Source organism: Octopus bimaculoides, chromosome 6 (assembly GCF_046866305.1).
Source record: "Octopus bimaculoides isolate indiv1 chromosome 6, ASM4686630v1, whole genome shotgun sequence".
Classification (NCBI taxonomy): Eukaryota; Metazoa; Mollusca; class Cephalopoda; order Octopoda; family Octopodidae; genus Octopus; species Octopus bimaculoides.
In genome coordinates, this window is record NC_142933.1 from 46,990,659 (window position 1) to 47,010,117 (window position 19,459).

The 19,459-nt window shown below is 36.3% G+C and overlaps 1 protein-coding gene across 1 annotated transcript; it reads right to left on the reverse strand.

Annotated features, from left to right (window-relative positions):
* Positions 1–151: 151 nt before the first annotated feature.
* On the reverse strand, positions 152–18,926 carry LOC106873481 (uncharacterized). The gene is made up of 2 exons (XM_014920881.3): positions 18,891–18,926; positions 152–5,786 (listed from the first exon to the last, which is right to left on the reverse strand). Exon 2 carries the CDS (start codon positions 5,589–5,591, stop codon positions 4,599–4,601), a length of 993 nt encoding a protein of 330 aa, XP_014776367.1. The 5' UTR covers positions 5,592–5,786; positions 18,891–18,926; the 3' UTR covers positions 152–4,598.
* Positions 18,927–19,459: the final 533 nt, after the last annotated feature.

A 19,459-nucleotide genomic window follows, 5' to 3' on the forward strand; every position in this document is an offset into this window, starting at 1 on the left:
ATTAAGTACTGGGATCAATTCATTTGACTAAAAATTCTTCAAGGTGTTGCCACAGCATGGCCACAGTCTGATGACTGAAACATAGAAGGTAGATGTGTAACTACAATGCATTACGGAAAATATTTTTCACATAATAAACAACAAAATTAAATTAGAGTTTACAAATTATTTCACAATTTTAATGAGACAATTTATTGACACATATCAAAGCGATTATTAGAAAAATAAATAACATTGACATTTTACATAGATAGGTGAGGAGTATTTTACTGAATCACAATAGTTTCAAATAGCAATTCTGACATCTGTGAATATAAGAACAATGCCTGATTTAAGTAGACAAAAATATCAAAACAAAGGTAGCACCAACTCGCACTGTGATTCTTTCCAGTATATATTAATAACAAATTTACATTGAAAATAAAAATAAATAAAGTTTTAATGAAATAACAATAATGATGGGGAGTTACTTTTAGAAAATGAAATTAAAAACCATGATACATGCATCTAAAATACTCAAAGGTGTTTAAATAACTAAATGAAACTCAGATAATCTATAAATAAATCTGAGCCATTCTCAGGATGATCCAAGCTTATATTGATCTGTTACAAGTTTTATTTCTAATAGTTATCAGAACAAGCTACTAGGGAGAAAGTTAAGTGTAAATTTTAACACAAAGCATTCTAATTTAAATATTTAACATTTTCTCACTTGACAACTGCTTTACCTATAGCATTTAGTTGCTTACAAAGAAATTTAGTGCTATAGAAGAAATTACTCTTATCTCCAAAATAAAAATGAGGTTCTATTGAAACAACTGAAAAGAACATTTCCATACCAAAACTCAATCATAATTTAACAATATCTGAAGTTACTAATTCAGGTAATTGTCTTAATTCATCTGAACTTTCTGCATCCTATTTATAAATCATATTTATCATAATTACTTTGAAACCTTTAGGTTTCATTGCTCACACTTTTCTGTACCTCTTGCATTATATAAAATGTGCTTGCTGCCTGAACTAGAGATCCTTGGTATGGGAAACAACTGAAACTTTAAATATTTATTCACTTTCTTCATTGATCAGGTTAAAATATTTTTAGATATAGCTTAATGATTCTATAAAGATTAAAGGTAAAGTTAACTCAAAGAACAAAAAGTCACAAAACTAAATACTCTGTTATAGCAAGATCCACTGCACTTCATAAGAAATAATTTCTAATGATATGATAATGAGAGTTTTCTATCATAGGCACAAGGACTGAAATTTTGAGAGGAAGGTTTAATCAAATGCACAGAACCCAATACTTGACTGATACAGGACTCTATCAAAACACTTTTTGTTCGCTGTTCTATTGATTTTGTCAATCCAATGCCCTAAGAATGATAATAATAATAATTTGAAAAGAAATTCATTTATTTAGAAGTGATACATCTATTTTGAATACATAATTCAGTGCTAAGAGTATAGTCTAAAATATATCAGAAACACATACATATGAAGACTGCATGAAATACAGAAATTTCATCTAGTTCACATTTAAATCATTGTATACTCTAAAGGAATTCTGACATTGGAGAAGTTTGTGCATGGGTCTGCCTGATTCACTACATAAAATAAAAAAAGACTCCTGTATATGTGTGCACATACACACCATCATCCTTATTTTTTATGGCCATTCTTCACTGGTGAAATGTGCTTTGAACACACAATCAATTAAATATGTTATTTAAAAAGTATGCAGGTACCTTTGTTACATTGTGATTTTTCCCCACTACTGAAGAATGTTTAGAATGGTTGGCAATGTTCTTTAGATTGTGTTAGCCATCACAGGTAAAACAATGCTGGAATATTACCTTCATGTGAGTTAATCTTCAGCATTTCAATACCAGAATGCAAGGTCTAAATACTGTATTTGCTTAGGTGTGTTAAGATAATCAAAAAATGCATAATCTGGCAGATCAGAAAAACAATTCCATTTAATTATAATTACCAGAAGTTGAGGGGACTATCAGTGATGAAGTACACGACAGCTAGAGAAAACAAAGTAAACATGAAAAAAGAGGTATACTAAGTATGTGGTGGTATGTGGCTTAGTGGTTGGGGTGTTGCACTCATGATCATAAGATTGTGGTTTCAATTCCTGCACTGTGTTCATAAGCAAAACACTTCATTTCACATAGCTCCAGTCCACTCAGCTGGCAAAATTGAGTAACCTTGTGACAGACTGGTGTCCAGTAGGGAAATATATATGCCACAGAAACTAACTTAATGAACCTATGGTTTGAGACGGACCACTGATCCTTCTCTTTCTTTTTTTTATATAAAGTGACTATGAGGAGAGCAAGGGTTAAGTTTGAGTGGTTAGAAAATGAACCAGTATATAAGCAGCAAAAGTAAGAAAGTATTCTATTTGTGGCCACCTTCAAACTCATTTTAAATTTGTATTCATTTCATTATTTGACTTAAGTTTACAATGCTACGTTTACTTACGGATGATAATAGTGAGTCTCAAAGCAACAATAGCTTGTCTCCAGCTACAAGCACTGTTATTTCAAAAGGTCTGAAACAAGCAACTGAAGGACACACAAGAAATTTTCACTTGAAACTTATATACATGTACTGTCTGCTACTGAATGAGATATGAAATCTATTACTGCTACACACATGGTGTTAAGAAAACAACAGCATATAATTGGCTTTGCAGAGATTGTGCATCACGTTTGTCCATGACAAAGAATACAGAACATGAATATAGTGAGTCACTAGTTAAATGGTTAAACAAATGGTCACAATGTTGAAGAATCTTTGTGAAGTTTTACATTCACCATAAGGATTGATAAAAGAAATTATTTTACTGATGTAAATGCATTTCACAGTCAGAGTGACTGTTTTGTATTTCCAAAACAGTTGGTTCCCATACACTTATGAAAGATGTTTTGATACTCAGCCAAAAGTGCTGCCAGAGAAAATTAAATTCTAATCTACAACTCATTAAATTAATGTATCAGAAGTATTGTTTAATGGCATAACTTAATCAGAAAAAAAACTAACTTGCTTCAAGGTTAGTTTAATTTGTTTTGCGATTATTTTAATTTGATTCAAAATTATTCTAATTTGTACTTGAAAAGGCATAAAGTTTGTTTCACTCTTCAGCAATACTGCACTCACAGAAATATAGACAACTATCACAAGCCAAAAAGCAGCATACAAATATTGGTAAACCGCACAGAATATTACTCTTGGCATGAGAAAGTAAAAATTAATTTTTTTTTTTCTTCAGAGTTTAGAAATTTGCATGAGAAAAGTATTTAGTCAATCATTTATGCAAATGTTTAAATTTATAAAACCTAAATTTTGCTAGCATAGAAAAAATGCATGTAAAAAATATTTGATTTTGAAAAAACGCTGACATAACACAAAAAAAAAAAATTCAATATTTTGTTACTGTTAATACAGTTTACATAGTAACTTATGGCGAGTAAAATATTATGATTTTAAATCTTATATACAAAGTAATTAAATATGAAAAAACTGTTTTGTGGTTATTATGTAATTTATTCATAAGCAGTTATTACATAAGAAATGAAAGTTTTTCACATTTATCATAACTTTCTATTCAGTTTTTAAATTAACAGAAAGTATTTTTTATTTATTATTTATTCACATTTACAGAAATATTTTAAATACTTCTGCTTGCTTTCTTTATTCCTAATTCAAGAAGAAAAAAATGCTTCATTTTTTAAACAGAAAATATAGATTAACACAGAAAAGTAAATTTAATATCTAAATTTGCAATTTTCCATCAAGTTCTATTTTCTTTTACTTCTATTATTATGAGTGGGGACATACTATACTAAAAGTAACAAAAAGATATGAAAACAAACCTATTATTTAAAATAGTAGGTTATATTTTATGAAATTATGAAATATCTCAAGAAAAATGGTGCAATATTTTGAAATTATTAGAAAAACATCAGTAATAAAATTCCAGTTATATAAAATGTTCACAATGGAGAAATATAATACATTTTTAGTTGCTATCTTCATTATTCTTGTTAACAAGAATAATGAAGATAGTAAAACACCTTTTTTGTTATCAAAATCTTTAAAAGCAATATCAATGGCTGGCATAGATTTGCATTCAATTTTGCCAAATAATGGTGTATTCTGCAAACATATCACATATGTTTTATCAAGTAGCTTCCAATAATTCAAAACATTAAATAGTACACAGGAAAAGAAAAAGTTCTTTCAGAAAATAAGAACCGTACCAGAGCAAGTTACTAAGCATTTTTATAACAATTCAAAAACTTAATGACTTTTAAACATAAAATGTTATTTCCAATGCAAGATTCAGTATGATTTAAATGATATTGATGATGTTAAACAATTTTGTATCTGTTGGAATTGTATTTGAAGGAACCCAGAATTACCCTAAGGAGAGAGAGATTTCATTTCCTTTTTTTACATGCACATAGACAAACATATTAGTCACAAATAGTTAAGATAAAAAAAGATTGCTTAAAAGCACATTAATAGTTAGAAAACTATTAAAATTCATCACACAGTTGATAAAAAGAGAAACAATATATTTAAAATATCTGGCCATTGGTCTGCACACATAAATGCTGAGATAAATGGTTTGAACAGGAAAATGTTTTTCCACAGTGCTGGCAACCTGCTTTCTCTTCTGCATGTACCCGAGAATGTTCCCTAAGTCCACGAGAACGAGTGAAGCACTTGCCACAGCATTCACATTTGTATGGTTTCTCAGCTGTGTGTATTCTAATATGTTCTTTGAGGCTGCTAGATCTGAGAAATGCTTTCTGGCAATGCTGACACTTGAAAAGTTTTTCGTCTGTATGAATGCGAGTATGTCGTGTTAAATCCCAAGAGTTCAAAAAAGCTTTATTGCAATGCATACATGAATAAGGTTTGATTCCAGCATGCATACGCAAGTGAGATGCAAGCCGACTGGGTCGTGTGAAAGATTTAACACAATAGACACATTTGAATGTTTTTACTGTTGTGTGAATTTTTAAATGTTCTTTTAAACTACTTGGTCGTGTAAAAGCTTTAGTACAAAAAGTACAGATATGTTTTTTTTCACCGGTGTGTATTTTTACATGCCGTGAAAGTTCCCAGGAATTAAAAAATGCTTTCACACAGTGATCACATTTAAAAGTTTTAATGCCAGAGTGTATTTTCAGATGTGCATTTAAATGGCTTGTGCGTGAGAAAGCTTTTGTGCAAAGTTCACAGGAATATGGTTTTTCTTTTGTGTGCACAGCCATATGTTCTGTAAGACTGGTAGACCGTAAAAAAGATTTATCACAAAGTTCACAACGAAATTTTTTCTCTCCTGTGTGTATTTTCATGTGTCGGGTAAGATCCCAAGAGTTGTAGAATGCTTTCTCACACATAGTACATTTGTGAGATTTTTCTCCAGAGTGAGTTTTGACATGCCGTAGTAAATGGGCTGAACAAGAATAAGACTTCTCACAGAAGTTGCACTTGAATGGCTTTTCTATTTGATGCATATTTGAATTTTTCATATGATCAACCCTACCAATGTATTTATTCATAATAAATAAATTATGTAAACTTCTTTAAAATTTCACTAATAGAAAATAATCATCTAGTTTCATTTGAGTTTAACTACATAAGCCTTAAGATTTTCCAAATGTGAATAAAAATAAACAAGAATAATTCCCCTGATATGATATTCAGTTGGTCATTTCCAAGTCAGATAAAGACAATATAGCAATAAATTTTCAAATCTGAAAAACCAAAAATAGAAAAAGAAAATCAAATCAGAAATCAAATATAAATAACAAAAGCAAATAAGTTATAAGCTTCAAAACCTTTCTTTATAAATAATATATAGAAATAGTGTTACACTTGAGGATGGTCATATTTTGTCAATTAAACACACACACTATATATTTGGTCCAGACTGGAGCCTGGTGTTGCCATCCGGTTTCACCAGTCCTCAGTCAAATCGTCCAACCCATGCTAGCATGGAAAGCGGACGTTAAACGATGATGATGATGATGATGATTTCAGTTTTATTATTATTATTTTAGTTTCTTTGTCAAAGCTCTTTCATCACACATCTTGTGGCCTCTTCAGTGGCTCTCTATTCCACATGTCTCTTCTTGTTCTGCTTATGCTATTCCTACAATCCATTTCCTAAATGGAATAAGCAGAACAAGAGGAGTCACATAGGATAGAGAGTCACAGAAGAGGTCGCGGGATGTGTGACAAAAATAACAACAATATATAAAGCGCACGTGTTTAATCGGTAAAATATGACCATCCCTAAATATAATAATATCTGTTTCAACACACGATTTCAGATCAAGAATCTTGCAAAACAAATACATAAACATACAAATGTATATAAAGATTTCTTGAAAAAAATTACTCTAGTTTCAGTTCTTACTCAACTGGAGAGTTTGTAAGGTCTTGAAAATTAAATTACTAAAACCATTCATACAGAATATACAAAACAGCAAAATGATTTCTATGGAAGTAAGGTGTTAATGCTACAGATATCTCTACCTTAATGCGGTGAGCTGGCAGAAACGTTAGCACGCTGGGCGAAATGCTTAGCAGTATTTTATCTGTCGTTACGTTCTGAGTTCAAATTCCGCTGAGGTTGTCTTTGCCTTTCATCCTTTCGGGGTCGATAAATAAAGTACCAGTTACACTCTGGGGTCGATGTAATTGACTTAATCCCTTTGTCTGTCCTTGTTTGTCCCCTCTGTGTTTAGCCCCTTGTGGGCAATAAAGAAATAAAATATCTCTACCTTTTCCCCCAGAGCTACATCCTATGACTGCCATATCTTATTCTTAACATGGCTTCATATCACCATTGATTCTCCTCTCCTATCTTTGTTTGCTGCTCACTATCTCCATCCCTACATACCTCTGACCTCCATCTCTACGTCTTCCCACCCAACACTCCTCCTTTAGCTATCTACCCATTCCCTACACACACACATCATCTCCCTTTTTCTGAACTATCTACAGCAGTGGTTCTCAACCAGGGTCCATATGATCCCTGGAGGTCTGTGCAAGCAAAATAGTAAACTGGGCGTCCACAGCAGGACTTCAGAAGTCCATGAAAAACTTTTGCTTTAGACTTATTTATTGCAAGAAACAACTAGATTCCTTTCACTAACACTTAACAAAGTTCAACATAATAGTATGTAAAACTAGCAGAGTAGCATCAACCACAAGGCTTACACTGAAGCACTAAAGTAGTATCATCCTCATCGTTAACGTCTGCTTTCCATGCTAGCATGGGTTGGACGATTTGACTGAGGACTAGTGGACCAGGTGGCTACACCAGGCTCCAATCTGATCTTTTTTCAAATAAATATGTCCTTGTATATTGACCACATAGGCACAAGTGTGGCTGTGTGGTAAGAAGTTTGCTTCCCAACCACATGGTTCCAGGTTCAGTATCACTGCATGGCACTATGGGCAAATGTTTTCAACTATAACCTCAGGCTGACCAAAGCATTCTCAATAGATTTGGTAAACAAAAACTGAAAGAAGTTTGTTATATATATATATATATATATATATATATATATATATATATATATGTGTGTGTGTGTGTGTGTCTTGGTGTCATTGTGTGTCCTCCATCACCACTTGACAACTGGTGTTGGTGTGTTTATGTCCTTGTAACTTAGTGGTTTGGCAAAACAGACTGATGGAATAAATACTAGGCTTAAAAACATAAGCCTTGGAGTTGATTAGTTTGACTAAAAAAACACTTCAAGGCAGTGCTCCAGCATTGCTGCAGTCAAATGACTGAAACAAGTATAAAGCAAAAGAATTCATTTTTCCATAGAATTTAGTCAATTGTTAAAAGTTATGTGCAATAAATTGTTTGTTCTCCTAAAAACACAAAATATTTGGATCTTAACGAAACACTTTCAAATTTGGGAGACTGGTAGAATGTGTCATATAAAACATCTTTTACTCTTAGTGTTATTGAGAAAATTTTATCTTTTTAAAGTTATTTCGTGTTAAAATTGTCGTATTTCGGTAATTTCAACTAATCACTGACGTCTATTGAGGTGAAAACAATTACTGCTGTGGAATGTAAACAACGTGTTCTAGCGATGTAATGGGATCTTTTCCCTTGAATAAAATTAGTGCCGTTGTTTGTCAACAACAACTATCGCCGGTACTGTTATTTATGGCATTGTTCGTGCGTTTGTACTGGTTTTAGCTTTAGGGTTTTAGGGTTACGGTTCGGGTTTTAGAGTTAGGGTTATGAGTATTTTTGCCAAATTTGGTTAAAAAGTTTGTGGCGGTGTATTGAACAGATTTTCACCAAATGTGGTTAAAATACTCATAACCCTAACCCAAATGCACAAACAATGTCATAAATAACAGTACCACCGATAGTTGTTGTTGACAAACAACGGCACTAATTTTATTCAAGGGAAAAGATCCCATTACACCGCACAATGTTTTGTTGACAATACATAGCAGTAATTGTTTTCACCTCAATAGACGTCAGTGATTGGTTGAAATTAGCGAAATGCGACAATTTTTTTACATGAAATAACTTCAAATACAAAATTTTTTATCTGTTCTATAACACAAAATATACAAGTATACGAAGTTTGAAAGTGTTTCGGTAGAAAACACACTAAATAAAACATAAATAAAAAGTGGCGCCTGCCAAATCAGAAAGATCCAAATATTTTAATAAATTCCTAATAATATTTAATTATAAAGAAAAAAACAAAAAAGAATTTTTTAAATGTTGAATAGTTCTGAGGCAAGGCTTCACCAGGGTAAAATAATAATCAAAGGGGTCCAAAGGTAAAAATGGTTGAGAACCACCGATGTAGTTTCATTAATTCAGTTACTCTCCAACCTTTTTAATCTGCCACTTATTGTCTCCTCTTTCCTGAGCTACTTCTGTTTCTTTTCACCTCCCTCCATATTCACATTTACTGCCAACCATGTATGTTTCCACTCTTGGCCACCATTTCACTACATGCACCTCCATCAATCCCCCCATCTCTAATCATCTATCCCTCACCTCTTGCAAACTTGCCAGCCTGCCCTGGATATAATGCAGTGTAACCATTTGTCTCCACTACAACAGGATGCCTGTTTCTGCATCTCCCATTCAGTTGAGGGAGTTACTTTTAGACTTGCAAGTTATTTGGTGAACTAACTAAGTGCTGGTCCATGAAAAAAGCACCCAGTACATTATGTAAAATGGTTGGCATCAGAAAGAGCATCCAGTCATAGGAACTATGCTAAAACAGACACTGGAGCTTAGTGAAGTTCTCCAATTCATCAGATCCTGTTAAACCATATAACTAATGGCCGCATGGAAGACAGACATTAAATGATGATGATGATATTTGATTGCTTATATAGAAGCAGAAATATACAAAATAAATTACTATTAACAAGAGCACTCAAGAGAGTACAAACCTCCACCAAGGCAACACCAACGTCCTCTCAACAATTAGCCAGAGATGATTTTTAAAATGAAAATATCTGAAATAAACTTGATTGCTCTCACAAACGAGAATACTAAAAATGAACCTGACCACTCTCAAAAATTAAAAAAAAAAAACAGGAAAAATAATCTAGAATTTTCATTTGGTACTGGATCAATCCCAAAATCTAATCAGTTCATGCCAGTCACGAAGCCAAACAACCTTGAAAGTTTCATCTGAAGCCATCCAGCGGTTCTTGAGATATCTTGTCCATGGACAAATATACCTTGATGTATGTACATTTCGAGCATGTAGGAATTTTGAAGGAAATAACTGCAAGTTATTTTTGAGAAGTGTTTCCCACTTGGTGGTGTTTCGGAGCAAGTTGTCCATATTTGTTTCATTTTTCTCTATTAAGTGCGTATGTGCATCCGTAGATTTCTAATGAAGTAATAGGCAGTGAAGAGAAGCTGTCATAAGAAAACTTTTAACTACCTCTATTCCTTTCTCCCCCTCTCTCTACCATTTGGTACTGGATCAATCCCAAAATCTAATCAGTTCATGCCAGTCACGAAGCCAAACAACCTTGAAAGTTTCATCTGAAGCCATCCAGCGGTTCTTGAGATATCTTGTCCATGGACAAATATACCTTGATGTATGTACATTTCGAGCATGTAGGAATTTTGAAGGAAATAACTGCAAGTTATTTTTGAGAAGTGTTTCCCACTTGGTGGTGTTTCGGAGCAAGTTGTCCATATTTGTTTCATTTTTCTCTATTAAGTGCGTATGTGCATCCGTAGATTTCTAATGAAGTAATAGGCAGTGAAGAGAAGCTGTCATAAGAAAACTTTTAACTACCTCTATTCCTTTCTCCCCCTCTCTCTACCTCTTCCTCTCTCGCTCTCTCAAATGCATCCACGTGCAAGTACACAATCATTCAGTAAAATATAACTCATGTTCGTCAATGTTTTGTAAATATACCACGATTTTCACTAGAGTGTTAGGGTTAGGGCTTTAGGATCAGAGTTAGGGTTTAGGTTAGGGTTACGGTTTCAGGGTTTAGGGTTAGTGTTAGGATTAGGTTTAGGTTTAGGATTACGGTTGGGTAATTGTGCAGGTGTTAATCTGAAAAATTACAGATATGTGAAAAGTACCGACCCTGCCATCTATTATAACTTTTGTTGTTCTGTTTAAAATATACATAGATTTTGCCTCCAAAAAAGAGAGTTTGCTAGGGAAAGAAAGCAACCGGTTTAAAATGACAGCAACAGACTGCAGCAATTCACCACATTCCAGAAGCTGCTTTGAACATAATGCAAAATGGTGCATCAACATCTGCCCAATCTGATAGAATTCTGGCAAAACTGTGTAGCAACAGATCACCAGCAATTACTTCATCACAAATTGCCGTCCTAGCTCCTGCAAAAAGGGATTACCCTGCTATGTATAATCAGGGCAGCGCAAAAAGTTGTTTTGCACAAGCATTTCTATAGCCAATTAGACGGATGAAATTTACGTACGCTTAATGATGTTATGCAAAACAGCCTTCAGACTTTCCCTATTAATTTCATTGTCTTTTGAATTATGTACATATTTACATAAGGGTTTTTTTGTTGTAAGGCTTTCTTTTTTAGTTGATTTTCACCTAGCAAGACTTATCGTAGATGGCGTAATAAGTCACACCCGGACATGGTCGGGTTATACTGCTAGTATATATATATATATATATATATATATCATCATCATCATCATCATCATCGTTTAACGTCCGCTTTCCATGCTAGCATGGGTTGGACGATTTGACTGAGGACTGGTGAAACCGGATGGCAACACCAGGCTCCAGTCTGATTTGGCAGAGTTTCTACAGCTGGATGCCCTTCCTAACGCCAACCACTCAGAGAGTGTAGTGGGTGCTTTTACGTGTCACCCGCACGAAAACGGCCACGCTCGAAATGGTGTCTTTTATGTGCCACCCGCACAAGCCAGTCCAGGGGCACTGGCAACGATCTCGCTCGAAAATCCTACAGGAGCCAGTCAGGCGGTACTGGCAACGGCCACGCTCAAAATGGTGCATCTCATGTGCCACCCGCACAAGAACCAGTCCAGGGGCACTGGCAACGATCTTACTTGGCTTGCCGGGTCTTCTCACGCACAGCCCATTTCCAAAGGTCTCGGTCCGTAGTCATCGCCTCGGTGAGGCCCAATGTACGAAGGTCTTGCCTCACCACCTCAGCCCAGGTCTTCCTGGGCCTACCTCTTCCACGGGTTCCCTCAACTGTTAGGGTGTGGCACTTTTTCACGCAGCTATCCTCCTCCATTCTCACCACATGTCCATACCAGCGCAATCGTCTCTCTTGCACGCCACAACTGATGCTTCTAATGTTCAGCTTTTCTCTCAAGATACTTACACTCTGACGGGTATTCACATTGACATTACACATCCAACGGAGCATACTGGCTTCATTCCTTGCGAGCTTACGTATGTCCTCAGCAGTTACAGCCCATGTTTCACTGCCATGTAGCATGGTTGTTCGTACGCATGCGTCATACAGTCTGCCTTTTACTCTGAGTGAGAGTCCCTTTGTCGCCAGCAGGGGTAAGAGCTCTCTAAACTTTGCCCAGGCTATTCTTATTCTAGCAGCTACACTTTCAGCGCACCCACCCCCACTACTAACTTGGTCGCCCAGATAGCGGAAGCTATCGACTACCTCTAGTTTTTCACCCTGGAATGAGATAGAAGTTGTTTCCTGTTTGTTTGCAGTCTTTATTGCACCTGAACATCTGCCACAAACAAAAACTAACTTGCTAGTTAACCTGCCTTTGATGTTGCTGCACCTCTTATGTGTCCATAGCTTGCACCGGGTACATCTTATAGAGTTACTACCTACTCCTTTTCTACATACTGAGCAGGGCCATCTATACATACAATGAGCTTCTTTCAATTTCTGTCAACCAAATCCACTCACGTTGCTTTTATTGGCCTGAGGCTACAGTAGAAGACACTTGCCCAAGGTGCCATGCAAGTTTCTTACCACACAACCATGCTTGCACCTATTACTACTAATATTTTATTAATTACAATATTACAATGAAACACAAAGGGAAGAATTTAAACAGTAAGACTGTTGTTGTTGTTTAGCTCCATGTCAACATGATTGAGCAGATCTATGATCAAAAGCTTTCAAGTCATGATCACTCTCTCTATATTGCCCAAGGTTTCATTCCTTTTCTATAAGAGTAAGGAGAGAAAGGGAATTTTGCAAGCAAGAGAAGTATAAATGGTGATGATGATGATACTTTGGCAAGGAACTAAAAGGATTGGTTACATTTGGGCAGCTGTATTGTCAATAATGAATTTGTAGTTGTAGTGTTTGATAAAAGCTATCAACTAGCAGGGGTGAGTGATTTTCCCCATAAATTATAGGCTATCCTTTGCATGTATACCGGAATGCTGTTTCCAAGTATAGTTAACCCTTTAGCATTATTCTGTCAAATGTATTGCTTATTTATTCACGAGGGTCATAGCCCAACTAATTAGGGAGCGAATCAATTTAGATGAGATGCAGTTTGGGTTCGTGCCAGGTAAAAGCACTACTGATGCCTTATTTCTAGTGAGACAGTTGCAGGAGAAATACCTAGCTAAGGATAAACCTCTGTACCTGGCTTTCGTTGACATGGAGAAAGCCTTTGACAGGGTCCCCCGATCCCTTATCTGGTGGTCAATGAGGAAACTTGGGATAGAAGAATGGTTAGTGAGAGCTGTGCGAGCCATGTACAGAGATGCTGCCAGTAAGGTGAGGGTTGGAAATGAGTACAGCAATGAATTCCGGGTAGAGGTAGGGGTCCACCAAGGTTCCGTCCTCAGCCCCCTCTTATTTACCATAGTCCTCCAGGCAATCACAGAGGAGTTCAAGACAGGTTGCCCCTGGGAGCTCCTCTATGCTGATGACCTTGCCCTAATTGCGGAGTCACTATCAGAACTAGAGGAGAAGTTCCAGGTGTGGAAGCAAAGTCTAGAATTGAAGGGCCTTAGAGTCAACCTAGCTAAAACCAAAATCCTAATAAGTAGGAAGGTAGATAAAACACAAACCCCTTCAGGTAGATGGCCCTGCTCAGTATGTAGAAAAGGAGTAGGTAGTAACTCTATAAGATGTACCCGGTGCAAGCTATGGACACATAAGAGGTGCAGCAACATCAAAGGCAGGTTAACTAGCAAGTTAGTTTTTGTTTGTGGCAGATGTTCAGGTGCAATAAAGACTGCAAACAAACAGGAAACAACTTCTATCTCATTCCAGGGTGAAAAACTAGAGGTAGTCGATAGCTTCCGCTATCTGGGCGACCAAGTTAGTAGTGGGGGTGGGTGCGCTGAAAGTGTAGCTGCTAGAATAAGAATAGCCTGGGCAAAGTTTAGAGAGCTCTTACCCCTGCTGGCGACAAAGGGACTCTCACTCAGAGTAAAAGGCAGACTGTATGACGCATGCGTACGAACAACCATGCTACATGGCAGTGAAACATGGGCTGTAACTGCTGAGGACATACGTAAGCTTGCAAGGAATGAAGCCAGTATGCTCCGTTGGATGTGTAATGTCAATGTGAATACCCGTCAGAGTGTAAGTATCTTGAGAGAAAAGCTGAACATTAGAAGCATCAGTTGTGGCGTGCAAGAGAGACGATTGCGCTGGTATGGACATGTGGTGAGAATGGAGGAGGATAGCTGCGTGAAAAAGTGCCACACCCTAACAGTTGAGGGAACCCGTGGAAGAGGTAGGCCCAGGAAGACCTGGGCTGAGGTGGTGAGGCAAGACCTTCGTACATTGGGCCTCACAGAGGCGATGACTACTGACCGAGACCTTTGGAAATGTGCTGTGCGTGAGAAGACCCGGCAAGCCAAGTAAGATCGTTGCCAGTGCCCCTGGACTGGTTCTTGTGCGGGTGGCACATGAGATGCACCATTTTGAGCGTGGCCGTTGCCAGTACCGCCTGACTGGCTCCTGTAGGATTTTCGAGCGAGATCGTTGCCAGTGCCCCTGGACTGGCTTGTGCGGGTGGCACATAAAAGACACCATTTCGAGCGTGGCCATTTTCGTGCGGGTGACACGTAAAAGCACCCACTACACTCTCTGAGTGGTTGGAGTTAGGAAGGGCATCCAGCTGTAGAAACTCTGCCAAATCAGACTGGAGCCTGGTGTTGCCATCCGGTTTCACCAGTCCTCAGTCAAATCATCCAACCCATGCTAGCATGGAAAGCAGACGTTAAACGATGATGATGATTCTCGGAGTGGTTGGCATGAGGAAGGGCATCCAGCTGTAGAAACTTTGCCAGATCAGATTGAACCTGGTGCAGTCTCTGGTTCACTAGTCCTCAGTCAAACCGTCTAACCCATGCCAGCATGGTAAGTGGATGTTAATCGATGATGATGATGATTGTTTTGAATTATTCATGCATTATCTTGTAACTTCAAGATTTTGATGTTGAATGTTTATTTTTAGAAAGACATTTTAGGGTAGGTATGAAAGGCTGCATCTGGCTGGATTGAATATAAAACATGTAAGATATTTAGGCTGGATCTGGCCAATTTGACTACTAAAGAGTTAAATTACTTATTGTTAGATAGTGCTACTAACTGCAGCTTGAATGGAATTATGGCATATGATAGCTGTTTCTAGCAGTGGACATATTCTCCTTAGTTTTATTTTTATGTAGGCATGTCCCATGATGCAGAATTTAATGATGTTATTCCTATTTAAAGTTAAATATTATGGTAAAGGTACACAAAGTATTTGCATGAAAGCTGCACAGCCATCTCATACTGTTAGTGCAGTGCAAATGAAAACTGAGGTAAATTTATGTTAAAGAGAGTTCTTAAAGAAGCTAACAAGACAGCTTGTTAAACTGGTTTTGTCAAATGAAGGGCTCTAATAATTTAAGTTCAAAACTATATAGAGTTTAAATCCATTCAGCATATTTTTACAATTGTTATACATCATACACAAATATTAAACCTTTGGCTCCAGATAATCTTTCAAAATCTAAATGCTCTGAATGATGTGAAGGTGTGTGGCTTAATGATTAGGATATTTGGCTTATGATCATAAGGTTGTGAGTTTGATACCCGTCAACATGTTTTGTCCATGAGCAAGACACTTTATTTCATGTTTTTCCAGTCTACTCAGTTGGCAAAAATGAGTAGTACCTGTATTTCAAAGGGCCAGCTATATCATGTTCTGCGTCATGCTAAATCTCCCTGAGAACTACATTAAGGGTACATGTATCTGTGGAGTGCTCGGCCACTTGCACATTAATTTCATGAGCAAGCTGTTCTGTTGATTGGATCTACTGGAACACTCATAGACATAATTGGGGTGTCAGTTAAATGCTCTGAATATTAATTCTTTGTTAGAGTTACCAGTAAATAGCCAACTGAATTTTATTCTCTAATAAAGAATGAAAAGCTGTCCATTGTTTTAGAGCTGGACACCTAATATTCAACCCTCTATCCAAAAACTAGGCTTGATCACCAACCAAGCCCATCTTTCCTGATTCTGTTACAAGCACAATTAGATCTGTGCCCAAGGCTACCTTGCTCACAATTGCTGTAGCCATACTACATTGCACAATATACAAGTGAACAAACAAGCATCAACCTGTTAAAAAGAGTAGCCTAATCTCCCACAAATAACATTCTACCATTTTGAAAAATGAAAGAAATATTGGCCTGTGAACTCATACCTATAATACAAAGACAGGATAGTTCTGGTTGGAACAGAATTGATTATGGGTTTGCTTGATCAGGGCTGACTTTAGACTAAACAATGATTGTAAGTGGGTGGGAGCATCTTAATGTTGTCAAATAGGTTGTAACAGTCTATGTCTAGAGTAATGATCAATGGATCAGACACCAACTACAAGTCCATCTGTCTGCTGCAGTAAAAATGAAAGAAGCTACAGAATAGAAATTAAGCTTAGTACCAGCAAAGCACACAACAGTCAGAGTAATGTACCTTGTCAACAGCACACTTAATAATTACTAAAAGAAAACAAATGATTCATGTAACGCTTTTAATATTACATTTTTTCATAACATCTTCGAGAATATTTATGTAAATATGCACACCAGCGTGTGTGTGCAGGCATGGATGTGTTGTTGCGAAGTTTACAACACAACCACACGGGTCTGGGTCCAGTTCCACTGCACGGCACCTTAGGCAAGTGTTTACTATAACCTCAGGTCAGCCAAAGTCTTGTAGGTAGATTTGGTAGATGGAAACAAAGAATCCCGTAGTGCACATACACACATATATATATATATATATACATACACACACACACACACACCAGCCCTCACCGTTTGTTTTTACTATCTTGTTTTTGTTACCACTTTCACCCTCTGCAAAAAACCTCAAATTTTATTTAATTTGTTTGTTCGCTTGTATATTGTGCAATGTAGTATGGCTACAGCAATTGTGAGCAAGGTAGCTCTTCCAACGAAGTCGCGTATTGTCCTTATCTTCGAAATGCGGAGCAGATGAAACAGGGACAACTGATGAAGGGGAATATTCTTTATGTTGCATGTCTCGTTTCTCTGTTTTTTTCGTTGTTCGAAAAAAAGTTCGCTTTCTGTTTTCGTTTCTCATTGTGGTTAACGTTTTTTTGATATCCTGTACCCATATATGCATGTATATATATATATATATATATGAGTGTGTGAGCGCGCGCATACATGAGGGTGTGGATTTCTTTCCTAGTCTTGAAACTGCATGCTAAATGTAAACAAACTTTACGGTACAACTAAAGCAGCGCGGACCCGAACGCGCTAGCTAGTCTTGAGTGGTCGATCCTAACCCTAACCCTAACACGCGTGTGCAAATGAATACGTGTTTAGGGTTAGGGTTAGGATCGACCACTCACGACTAGCTAGCGCGTTCGGGTCCGCGCTGCTTTAGTAGTACCAACTTTACTGACGTATAGGTGGTATCTATTTGTATTCTTCTGTGAAAACAGCCATAGTGCTGTTCGTGTTTCAAGCACTAAAGGAAATATTGTTTTGCTAAGAAACAGGCGACAGTTGGCGACAGGAAAACCAAGATACGAAAAGTGGACATTAAAAATTATGTATAATTCCATCGAGAACAATAAGACAATCTACCCATTTGCAGGGATTATTGTTTAACCCCAACTTTCCCCTGATCGAGCAGATCTCTAACCAATGGCACTCCAATCATGACAAACCTGTCTTTGTATTTAGTCTGACGGTTGAGCAGAACCTAATTCTAAGAGGATGGAGCTCTCGATACTGGAAATTATAAAAGAAGTTCCTAAATGACACATTTCATGAAAAAAGGGTTGGCTACTCTGGTCCAGGCCTGCAAGAAACTCAAATCCACCTACTCTGGATTTTTTGGAGAAGCGCAATTAAAGGATATGTTTACAAGCGACAGCATCAAAACACCAATGAGGTGGACAAAATTGCCAAAATTTTTCAAACCACTCTTTTAATTTTATTTTTGATAATAGGGTTCATTGACTTTCTCTGTACAAAAAAGCTGGAAGAAGGCATTTCTGACATAAATGTCTAATATAACATTAACATTGTTAATCAATGCCGAGACCTTTATTTGATGTCAGTCCCATTATATTGACAATAGTGACATTAAACGCTTGCATATGGGCATGTAGTATATTATACACATATGGAATTAACAGAAATAAATTATAATCATCTTTAATATATGATTTTGAATTCTTTCTAAATATGGCATCTACTTTCATTCATGAAAATCGTTTGTAATGTTTGTAACTAAAATATATTAATCAACTTACAAGAAATATTGAAAAATTTGCATCAAAATAAATTGTTATATATACTCAATCCTCTGTGTTATCCGAAAATTATCCTAAGGATCAAAACATTCTAATTTGGTTTGATTTTAATAATTGTGTTTAAAATAGCACATTGTTCGAAAACATCAATTAATACAATTAAAAAGAAAGTGATAAGAAACACCTAAATCAAAAGTATTTCTAGTTAATGGCCCTCACCTACTTCACGTTAAAAACCAGCTCTCTAACGTCAAATGAATTAGGGCCTTTAAATTACAAAACTGGATATTACTAGTTGAAAGATATGTTGAGGACATATGTGCGTTTTTCTAGCAAAAAGTAGTCATATTTAAATTAAGCTTAACCAAGTAATTAAAACAAAAATTACAACTATAGTAGGGTGTCACATATGTAATAGAGTGAATTGAAAAAAGTTCGATTAACTGAGATTATCCATAGCATTACAGTTTGATCATTTATAGTAAACAAGCATTTGATACTGAAAAGTAAAATAATTCTGATGGAGATATCTTGTATAAATAAACAGAAATAAATGAAACGTTATTATTACTAACCTTAGTCATTTATATGTTATGACAATTACAGAAGTTATTTCCCTTGATTATAACCGGAAGTTGGTTTGTTGCAATACTCTTCAACACATCTTTTCTCTTCCTTTCTTTCCTCTCCTCTCTCCCTCTCTTTTTACACATGCGCACTCACACACATACATATACAAACACACACACACACACTCTTTTTCTTCACATACGCTCGCTCACTCACACTCTTTCTTTCTGTGTCATTTTTCTCAACAGGCATAAACGCACTCTTCTTTTCTCTCTGCATATCTCCGTTTCTCTCTCTTCCCCCTTCTCTCTCTCTTAAATATTTGTTTTCTTTTGGTTGCATATTTCCTTACAACTCCTTTGCTCCGCGAAGAAGAGAGGGCAACCCGCTCAGACAGAAATTAGAAGTTATATTTCAGGACTAGTTTTTATTGGGTAGAGTTTAGGTTTGAATTTTCGTTAGAAAACAGACACTCATTATGAACTATCAATTCTTATGAAGAAACTGAGATTTTACTTGCTTTGTTTACATTACTAAAAATATGAGTTCATGAATCTGACTTAACGCACTCCTG

What these genes read in the sequence shown, in the direction of transcription:
- LOC106873481 (XM_014920881.3), bottom strand. Translation starts at nt 5,591, where the DNA reads ATGAATAAATACATTGGTAGGGTTGATCATATGAAAAATTCAAATATG.